The 10914-nt window shown below is 46.9% G+C and overlaps 2 protein-coding genes across 3 annotated transcripts; one reads left to right on the top strand and one right to left on the bottom strand.

The window, feature by feature from the left end:
* Nucleotides 1-60: 60 nt before the first annotated feature.
* Nucleotides 61-1736, bottom strand: LOC131265249 (sodium channel protein Nach-like). The gene is made up of 5 exons (XM_058267511.1): nucleotides 1630-1736; nucleotides 1018-1570; nucleotides 670-952; nucleotides 347-604; nucleotides 61-281 (listed from the first exon to the last, which is right to left on the bottom strand). The coding sequence occupies exons 1-5, from the start codon at nucleotides 1734-1736 to the stop codon at nucleotides 61-63; spliced, it is 1422 nt and encodes a 473-aa protein (XP_058123494.1).
* Nucleotides 1737-2228: 492 nt separating this feature from the next.
* On the top strand, nucleotides 2229-5886 carry LOC131266111 (transmembrane protein 135-like). Of its 2 annotated transcripts, XM_058268471.1 has the most exons (7): nucleotides 2229-2461; nucleotides 2531-2748; nucleotides 4006-4231; nucleotides 4298-5128; nucleotides 5206-5346; nucleotides 5418-5584; nucleotides 5664-5886. In XM_058268471.1, exons 3-7 carry the CDS (start codon nucleotides 4085-4087, stop codon nucleotides 5779-5781), a joined length of 1404 nt encoding a protein of 467 aa, XP_058124454.1. In that variant the 5' UTR covers nucleotides 2229-2461; nucleotides 2531-2748; nucleotides 4006-4084; the 3' UTR covers nucleotides 5782-5886. The 2 variants fall into 2 exon arrangements, with proteins under 2 accessions (XP_058124454.1, XP_058124453.1); XM_058268470.1 differs by having other exon boundaries at nucleotides 2229-2748.
* Nucleotides 5887-10914: the final 5028 nt, after the last annotated feature.

Genomic DNA, 10914 nt, shown 5'->3' with positions numbered 1-10914 from the left:
CCGCGTGGATGACAAAAAAATGATTGCGGTTGCTTTTGTCAAAGTGAAAAATCTTTAATTCTACTTGAACTTGATCTGCTTTTCCTGTACGATAGGTTTGTTAACCAACACCTGCTTGTTTTTCGCACGATTTTCTTTAGGTCGTTGACGACGGCAAAACGCCTGTGTAGATTTCGATCGGAAGCAAGAAACGATCAAATTTCTTAACGAAAAGTAACCCACTTCGATCAACGTTATGATGCTGAACCCAAAGAAAAATTCCAAGATGTTTCCCGTAGAAACTAAAAGAAGAAATGAGCTGGTAAGTATTAAAACCGCAACCATTCACATCGGCCTTGTTCCTTACCCAACGCATCAATGAATGCGTAAATGATTCTGCGGCTGTAGCGAATTTTCGGTATGCGGATACTCCATTTGATGACGGGATCGTTGAACCAAAACGTGGATCCGTACTGTTGCAGCGTAAAGGTAACATCGTCGCAGTTTTTCATGCAATTGCAAGCACCAAAGATTTCCCGCAGCTCGTCGGCGGTTAAGAAGGAAATGTAGCTTTGGTATAACTCCACACACGCTAGTTGTGTTAATTTACAGTATTTAGAACGATCTGTAAGTAATAAAATATGATGGTTCAATACGCCATTTAGAAGGTTGTTATTTGGTTCGATTTACCGTCAATTTGATAAAAGTACGGTACACAGTCACAGTGTTTGAGAAATAGATAAAACTTGCACTCCAATAAACACAGTCCGTATGAATAATAGTCCGGAAAGAAGCGCAGATTTGATTCATGAGGAAATCTACACTTGCGCTGCTTGATGCTTAAATATTTCAATGCTGGATCCGAAGTGATCGCCAGTGCGTTGAAGTCCATCTTCGTAAACGTGAAGAAACCACGCTCGAGTAAAAGCGACTTACGTATTGTAGGCATTTCGTAGGGACTGTGGAAGTAAATCTACCGATGGAGAGATGGTTGAATTAGGGCCCTCTGAAGTCATGACGGTCCTCTAAGCTACTCACATTTGCGTTCGAAGTACAGTTCGATATTGTGGCCGACGCTTCACCATTGAACACGCTGACTTGGTACAGTTTTTCTTCACCGGTGTATTGGTCAATGCTTAAATACCTGGTTAGGGCCGAGTTGAACGTATAGCAGATGCCCATTTCCGTCATAGTTCGCACCAGTGTCCCCTGTAGATCGCCTTCCATCGCAATGATTGCGTTCGGCCGATCGGTTAATTCGTTTAGCAGCTCCCTCAAGTTGACGCCTTCAAACTCGTCAAAGTCGGCTAAACGACCCACGTTTTCTATGTCGCTATCCAGCAGGGTGTCCAAAAATTCCGCATACCTGGGCGCCAGCTCGGGATCTATGCTTTCTATCAACTCATCTCGAGCACGTTCGTTCAACCGTTTCTGGAAGCAAACGGTCAAACTGGGGAACGTCGTGTTCCAAAGGTGGTAGTCGCGATCCAGCGCTATTACCGTTGGATTGGTCCAATAACGTAGCCAGAAAATACCCACCGTGTAGCATCCGCCCGTTAGTGCCATTGTAATAAATCCGAACCATAACACTCTACCGAAAGACTTACTTTTAGATAGCGATACAATATTACGAAGAATTCTCCTACCTACTTTTCAAAATATGTACTTCGAGCGTGCACTAGATGAAACACTCCATGCAAGCTGGTCCTGGAGAGGACACTTTGAATAGCTTTAGTGAACGTTAGCCGGTACGTCATGCTGCTGTTAAAAGGTAGTCGCTACAGTCGTGGGACCTACCGAGGAGCCATTTATACTCAATCCAAGCTACTAAATTATGCAACGCACCAATTCACTTCTATTGTTCATGCCGACGACAAAGAGTGTATCACAAAATAGGGTACGTAATTAAACGGAATCTGATAAACAGCGGCACACATCAGAACTATCACAAGAAAGCATCGAAACGTTCGATTGATTTTAATTGGCCGTCCTTTTTAACAACAGTAACGTTTCAATAATTGGTAAAACATTCTAAAAACGAATTTCTTAAAATGGAAAGACCGAAAAAATTCAAATTTACACCGTCCCCTAATGATCGTGGCGTAAATCGTTTTACACCGCCATGTTTACAAATAACAGCTGTCATTATCCCACACTTTCCGTTTCACTCGCACTAGCGGAATGTTGGCGGTACCAGCTGCTTGTTGTTGTTTTCATTCAACGATTCGCTAGCGAACATTCGTCGAAAGTGGTCGTCGTGCCACGGCGCCCGCCCGTTAAATTTACTTTTTCCTTTCTGGCACACAAATCGGACGGCTTATCAACGAGCCATCGCCAGTCCATTACCGAATAGAAAATCCGTTCCATGTTACCATCGCTCTCTTGTGAAGCCTGCCATTAGATTGTGCGTTTCCAGTGGTTCAACAGCCTCATCGCAACCAAGTTGTAGGGAATAGAAAGGCGACAAAGTGATAAACAAGTGGTACAATTAATCTATCTGCTATTTACCTGTGGACGAGAACGTTAAGCTATTTTAAATCCCCGCTTGCAGCCAAAAACAACAACTTCTTTATCAGTGCAAGACGTAGGCGATAAAGTGAGGCAGGTTTCGATTAGTTTACTTCACGTGCACGAAGAAATTGTCGAGTCAGTGCGTGATTTGCTAGGGCAAAGGCGATCATTTGGCGGCTATCCGATAATTAATCGTTACCTCATCGGTGCGCGTACTACACTACATCAGGGCAGGAAGGCCGGGAACGACGCAAACCTGTAAGTACTTCCCGTATATCCGCAAATGGTGTACTGTCTGCATAACAGCACCAACGATCCAAACGATCGCAAAAGCGCACTCCACATCATTTCACAACACAGCTCGCGCGGCGTTTGGTTTCGATTAAGCGAAGTGTGTACGATGGAATACATTTGGGTAGCTAATATAACGCCGTGCAGGTTAGGGAACGCGAACAAGAAAAAGACGATTGGCCATAGCAAAGGAAGAAACTATTAGAAATCATTTACGTCAATCAAATCACACATGCGTATAATTTAACCGCTTTAAGTTACACCAGTGCTAGACATTCTACGCTAATCTGTGCACTTTAAACTCTGATCGTCGAAAAACAAAATACGACGCGACGCAAAGTAGGCTTTTCTAACCGGTATCAAACTTTCCATCGTCTTTCGATTATTGATAAAAGTTATCATCGAATCGCTGCACCCCTAAATACAACCATCCGTTGATAAGCGAGAAAGCGTAGGGTTGGAACGACGACTTTGTACGAGGGAACAAACAAACTTAAGCTTAAAACGGAGATCAAATAGAGACACTTTGTGATCGGTTGGGGCCTTTTCTAGTTGGTTTTCATGCGATGTTTGGCTGTTGTGTGTTGCGCTGAAGGGCAATATCAACATTCGGGTCAATTTCTTCTCGAAACACGCAACTCGGTCGACTCGGACGACTATAAATGCTCTGGTGCAAAGCAACTTGATCATGTTTGTGTCCTACTGCCTTATTTTGGGCGGTATGTTTAACGAACACATCGTCTATAACATGAATGTGTTAATAAGATGGTACAAAACTAGTGTAATAAATTACAATAATTATTGATAAATTCAGTCACATTTGAGAGTGCTATGACGCACTAATATGCAAACGATACTCTTACAAAATTTGAGCTTGTTTAGAAGTAATGTCCCAATTTGTTTCATGTCGAAACAAGTACCATCTGTTGGATTGTGACATGGATTATTAATCCCATATGTAGGGTAGTACCCTTTCCTCCCTTATGTTATGTCAGCGAATAAGTATACTGCGCCAATGTGCCCTTTAAGACCCCCTACCAAGCTAGCGACGGCGAGCAGCGGGTGTGATACGAGAGTGAAGGGGGACAAGGGAAATGGAAGCTTCCTTATCGTAAACCATTTTATGACACCAACCATGCGAGTCATGGCTTCGTTTAAGTTATTTTAAAATCGTCTTGAGATTTACTTGTTCTTCTTCATCAAATCTGCTTCCCCTCTCTCAAGACATGACACCCGCTTTAGGTACAGCTTTGGAAAAACTGGTTTCGTGAGTGTGAGTTGCACAAGAAAAAACAGCATCAAGATGCAGGTCCTCAGTAAGATGACCCCGGTGCCCGTCACCTGCTTGGAGTACGTGCATCCGTGGACGCAATCTTGCACATTAGCAACCGCCGAGCTAATGCTGGTTGGTTTGCAGTACTGTTTGCGAATTTATGCAGCTGTTTATGCGGTAAGTCAGACACCAGTCTATGGGATATAATAATTTAAAAAAAGAAAAATAATTCCTTATTTTTAGTTCTCCCTGCTGATGCGTGGCCGCGTACCAACCCTGGCAGAACTAACCAAAACGATCCGAGGTTGGCTTCAGTCCACCGTTTTCCTCACGACCAATGCCTTCAGCTATTCGATGTTTCTGTGTTTCATCCGGCGTGTGATGGGCTCGTTCAATTTCTACACCGCCTCCTACATACCAGCCTTCCTGGCGGCCCTGGTATCCATCTTGGTCGAACGTTCCTCGCGCCGTGCCCTGCTAGCCCTGTACGTGTCGAACGTAGCCACCGAAACCATGTGGAACATTCTGCAATCACGCGGGCTCGTCCGCTCGCTACCGTACGGTGAGATTGCCATCTTCGGGCTGTCCACCTCGGTCCTGATGTACTGCTACCGACGCAATCGTCAGAAAGAGTACCGCGACTCGATGTTCGATGTGGTTCGGTTTGCCATCGGTGAAAGCGAGGTAATGAAGGCCGAATCGCCACCGATCGATGACAGTGGCTCCACTACAAAAGAGGAAAAAGTTCCAAGAACAAGCCAAACACGGTCGAGTAGCCGACGGCTACCCTATCCGTTTATTCAGACGATCCTGCGTGCCTACCTGCAGCTTATCGGACGGCTGAAGGCTCTCGGGAAGCATAAACTTTGCCGGCATCGGCATGGATGCGTTTACGATACAGTTTCCAGCGGGATGCGCATGTTCTCGATGGGTCTCGGAATACAGGTCGTGATGAAGGCGGTATTGCAGCTACGAAAATTCATCAACCGGCCGCAGTTGATACGCAAAACGTTCCTTAACAAGGAGATCGCCCGGTTGGGACTGTTCCTGGGAGGGTTTACTACAATTTATAAGGTAACACCATTCCGGCATGGGTCCACAAAAGGGGGTGTCGCAACGTTGTTTTATGTGTATCGTTTCACAATTCCCAGATGTCTTCCTGCTTGTTGCGTCACCTGACGGACAGTGATAGTCCAAGTTTTGCCTTTCCTAGTGGACTTTTAGCAAGTATCGCTTTTGCCTTCTACTCCGATAACACGATTGCCTTGTACATTATGTGGAAAACGTTGCAGGTAAGACCGGTTCCCATCGGGTTTTCTTTCGTACAGTACAGTTCACGATTATTTTTCTCGCAAACATTCAGATAACTTATAACTGGGGTATCGAGAAGGGCTACCTGCCACGCGTTCCCGGGTTCACCATTATGCTGTACGCAACGAGCACAGCGCTACTATTCCACGCCGCCACAATCGAACCGGAGAACCTGCGACCGAGCTATTGGAAGTTTTTGCACTCCATCTCGGGAGGAAGGTATGTCTGCCATTATCATTCGCCGTTGGTTTTAGTACGAAGTTTTACAAATACAACTCATTTCTTGTATGTACCGTAGAATTTGCATCATGGATCGAAGCAGCTTCGACGTGTACGGCCTCAACACATCCGGGCAGATACGCACGATGATGCAGCTGTGCAAAACGGAACCGATACTCCAGGGAAACCTGAGCTGAGATGCAATACATCGATTGTTCGATTTCAACTGGATAAAGCTTTAAGCTTTTTTGCAAAAGAAACGGCCCAAAAATCAAAGATTAGCTACCAATTGTATCCGATCCGCAAAAAACACTATGACAACCGTAGCATACGGGAAGCAAGTAAAAGAACAAACTGGCGCACTTATAAAATGCGGGTATCGTAGAATAAGAATGAAATTCAATTACGTGTTAAACTGGGGTAGTTTTATTGTTTGTTTTGTTGTTTAGGGTAATTTTTGTTTTAATTTTCCAGTTTGTATTTTAATTGCAATCGCTTTGTATACTGTTTTTTTTTACTGAACTAAAATGTATGCATACCGGAAACGTTAACGGTTGTTTAGTACATTCATGTACTTAGTTTTAAGTTCTCCACCAGCTGCTAGAAAACCACATTGCAACATTTTTATTTGCAGCAACGTTTAATTTCGAACATATGACGCATAAGCTCGATGCAGCCAGATTTAAATAGTCGTTTTTGATTCCAAGAATCTCCGAAACTAGTCCCGATATGAGAGTTAAACAAACAACAAATCGCAAGACCAACGAGTAGGAGGGTTTGTTATTTCACAATTAAAATACATTCTGCGTACAAGGGTTGCACGATTTAATTGTCTTTTTCAAGAGCTTTTGAAAAACATGGCAACTTTATTCACCGGCTTACTATCCTGTGGTTATTGAATCCTGACACTGCCAAAGATCCCACATCCTGTCAATCTGCGGCACAAAAGCTCAATTTACCCGGTACCGGAAGCCAAAGCTTCCGAATAAAAAAGCTCCCCGCACGAGCCGCAAGGCTTCCTTGGCAAAGCAGGACAACGCTCGGGCAACTTCGCCTTACCTCCGGTCGTCCCGCTCTCACCTACGTCATCACCATCGATCGGGGGCAAAACGGTGGAAAATCGTCCCCGGTCCGCCAGCCGACACTGTTGCTGGCGCCCGATGGCATGACTTTTCCGAAGCTTTCGCTCGCTCGGGCCGCAGATACCCCAACAATTACGTCAACCTACCCGAACCCCGAGCCGGATCGGGCGACGCTTTTTCCCGAGCGCTCCTTGCGGGCATCTGGCCATCGGGAACCGGCCGTCGCGTTCGCACCGTTAGTAGCCGGAGAGATTTCATGCGGGTTGGTAGACGTTGCCGCTGTGCATCCTGCAAGAAGGAGCGCAGCTCCAAGTTGGTGGTAGTGATATGGTGGTGGTGTTTGGTGGCGGTGCAGGAACAGTGCAAAGGGAAAGTCTGCCAGAAGGGGGTACCGAAGTCCGGAGGAAAAAAGAAGTCCTTTCCACACCAGAACCCCTGCCACCTGCTTACCTCCTGCTCTCCGCTGTGTGCAGGTCATTCGCCGCCGTGTATGACAAGCAACGGAAGCACGGAAGCAGGAGCGAGGCAGAAATTGTGCGTGTGTGTGTGTGTGTGTGTGTGTGTATGTGTGGTATTATGGAAGAAGAAAGAAACGGATCTGGCATGCCTGCTTGTCGTCCTGGGTACTTCTGTGTGGCTGAAAATGTTTCCACGGTTGTGTGCCTGTGGGCTGGTGTGTGAATGTGTGTCCGCACGTTGGCACGATTGTGTGAAGCGAGGCACTTCACGGGGTGTCCAATTTGCCGTTTGCAGAGGTCCTGAGTGATGCGGTAACCGTGTCCAGTTGTAGCCCCGGGGATACACTCGACAACGCTGGTGTCAGTAGGTGCCTGATGGCAGCAGGAAGGACAAGAAAACTGACGCTGTGGTGGAGCTTACTTACTGTTTCGTGTACCCGAGGAATATGAATGGCTACTTTGTTGTTTCTTTTTGTGTCCACCAACCTCTCCTACCTTCTGATGTTGCTACTCCAGTCATTGAGGAGGACGATGGTGGCGCTTGTACGTTTGTCCGAATGCGTGGCGAAGGTGATTCCAAGAGGACTCCTGACGTACCATTCATGACTTGCCAGTTTCCATCGCGCGCGCGGTCATTGCTTGCGCGTTTGGTTGTCCAGTGGCTTCAGGCCAGCATCGGACCACCTATGGGACGCCGTTTGGCCAACACACACACACCAGAGGCCATCGAACGACGGCGCGTACGACCGAGTAGGATCTTGAATTCGCTGGCGATTGGCGAATTTGTGTACTCGCGCTGGGTCGCGCACGGCCACCGAATGTCGTTGGTTCGATTGCGTGCGGTGGTAACCTGTAACCTTTTTTTCTCTTGCTTTGTTGTGTCCTCCTTTGTGAATATTTAGCGGTGGCACGAATTAGTTTTCCGATTTTCACCGAAGGGCGGACTATCGTGCGCACAGGTATCCCCGACCTTTACTGTGTGATCGTTGCTGGAGGAAGAGTAAAAATTAAAAAAAAAATAAGGCAGAAAACCCCGCTGATGGATACAGTTCTATTCTGCATTGACTTTATCCAAGCAAGCACACGGACTGTTTGATTGATTTAACTGATTATCTAAGTTGGGTAGTTATCTTCACCAGGAGTAGGGCAACAAAAAATAGGTTCAACTGAAAAAAAGAATGCAACACTTTTTTCCTAGAATATCAAGAGCTAGCAATTCATTGAATAAAAGGACATGAAAGATCAGTTATACATTTTTTGCACAGTTCTGTTCAAAACTTTTTTTTTTCATTATTGTGGTATTGTCGATATATCAATTTCAATACCATTATTTTCAATAAGTTTCTTCAATGTTACTCCTCTCGAGTTCCTTTGTTGCTTGAAAAACAACAACACGCTTTTAAATTTCCCAGCTCGTTCATATTCGATTCGTTGATTGGAGCGTAATGGACTTTCATTCTTCTTATCATTCTTTCCACTCAAAGCAACCAACTGACCCGTGTCGTATCCTTTTTTTTCCTTCTTCAAAGAGTTAGGTTTGCGTTCCAGGACAGGTAAACCCAAGCCATACCTACCGTAGCGTTTGGTGCGAAAATTCTTCCCTTTCCCGTTTGCCACCACACGCCGAAGGTGGTGTCCGTTTTGATGCGAAGAAAATTGCAAGAAAAGAAGTTGCGTAAAGCAGCCTTTTGCCTACGAGGCGCTGACTAGGTGTCGGGAATTGCTTCTAGACACGCAGCCAACCAATCGCGCTGCGAGGAGAAACCACTTTTCCCACGAGACACGTGTGCGGTGGATGTGATTTTCCCGTCCATGGGACATGTACGTTCGTTAGCGTTGATTCTCCTTCGTGCCTCGCCGGTGCGAAAGGACATCCAAGCGGAGGCTTTCTTATCGTGTTCTATTCGTGGACTGTTTGCCTGATTTGTTGACCCTTGTGGGGTTTATCTCCGGCCGTTTGTTTGTGGACATTTCTCCGAAGCCATTAGCCGTTCGGTGGCCATCGCTCGGTCAGTTTGGGTAAGGGTAGCAACATGTGTGTGCCACCTCATTTCCATGCCCTTTGAACCTCGCATCCATTCGCGGGTGTAAACGAGCAAACTTCGAGCGGTCGAGCCAAAGGAAGAGCTTTGCCCGAACCCGCAGCGAAGGAGTGTATTGGAATGAAACCTAGAGAGGGAAAGAGAAAGAGAAAAAAAAGCTCCTACCCTATTCACCCTCCTTCGGTGCTTTGGCGTGCGAGGACGCCGGAAGTGCCCACTTCCCGCTCGAGTGTATGGACGTCGCGAAGCACACCGAATGTGTCACGAAAGAGCACGGATTAGCCCGTTCGATGGAACGTTCGAGCGCACTAGAAGTGGCCATTCGAGTGTCCGTTGCTGATAACGCCCCTTGCGAGTCTCGTACCCTACACCGCTTAGCCTAGGGCCGCATGTGTACGACCCACTGAGGGTGGGTAATTGCTCGTCCAGCGTGTGGGTGTGGGAATCCCGACACAAGGCTTCGCGTGGTTAAGTTGTAGGAGGCTCCCTTGAAGCGAACCACAAACAAACACACCGCCATCAATGTTCGTGGTGGGCCGCAAGTGGAATGTACAACGCGGTGTGGGTTTTCGCAGTGTTAACCGCCGAGTGTTCTCATCCCACCACCTATCCCCGCCCTCGTCTTCCCCGCAGCATCCATTCCGCAAGGATCGTGATGAAATTGTGAACAGCAGTGGAAAGCAGCCGCATTTTCCAACGGTGAAAACGAAAAGCAATAAGAGGAGCGCACCGCGCACCCGGTGCCCAAGGAAGGAGAGGAAGCAGCGGCAGGAGTAGTGATTTTCCCATGCAGCGATCCGTTACGCGGGCAATCCGTTTGTAGCGTTACGCGTGGAAGTTTAGAAGAAAAAGGGCGCCCACGTCGATCATCTCGTCTCGCTCGACTCATCAGATCATCGTTCGGGACGGGCTGAGAAGTGAAGGTGCGTTCGGTTTGGAAGCGGCAGTAGTAAGCCGTGCTTTTCTTTGAGTGAGTGGTGGAGTGTAGTAGCAGAATTAAACAAATCCATCCTCCTGCGGCAAACACAGTGATGGATTAACCGTGCAAAGGTGGCGAAGGCCCGCAGTGTAGAAGCCCCGAGTTTTCGACAAAATCCGACATCCTTTGCAAGTGAAGCAGATTGGATTAAAGCAAATCATCCTCTATCGTATTAATCGGTGAGTGAAGTTGACTCGTGGCTCAAGAAAAAAAAGGAGATTTAACTAAAACTTCGTAAGGAGTGTGTGTGGGTTCATGTGGAAAAATGCAACAGTGTCCACCAGTGTTTCGGTTTGCTTGCGCAAAATCTTGACCAAGTTAAGCCGGAAAGTTGGATAAAAGATGGCCGCTGCCATTAAATCGATTTCGCGCACCGAGTTCGACACGAACAGGAACCGCTAGCCGCCAACGATTCTGCATCCGGTTTTGATGTGGTCGTCACAAGCCCTACAAAGACCACCACGCTTGTGTGCCACGTCCGCGTGTAATAAGGGGTAAGTAGAGTTGATGCATAATTACTGATAAAACCTCCGGCCGGTCCCCTGCGGGTTTCACGCGCTCGCGGACCAAAACTCTCTCCCATCCGGCCATTGTCTGTCGCAATGTGACGAAAGTTTTTCCGAGCACAAACCGAGCAGGCTGCGGTGTACGGTCGGAGTTGGGTATGTCGTGGGATATTAATGATCCTTTCCAAAACCCCACCGACCTCTTGGTCGACTCAGTACTTTGTCTACGAACCGGAAGCGCACCATCATACATTTTGTCACAC

This window comes from Anopheles coustani, chromosome 2 (assembly GCF_943734705.1).
Source record: "Anopheles coustani chromosome 2, idAnoCousDA_361_x.2, whole genome shotgun sequence".
In the NCBI taxonomy this organism is placed as follows: Eukaryota; Metazoa; Arthropoda; class Insecta; order Diptera; family Culicidae; genus Anopheles; species Anopheles coustani.
Note: the sequence above shows the minus strand (reverse complement) of the source record. Positions and strands in the feature narration are given on the sequence as shown.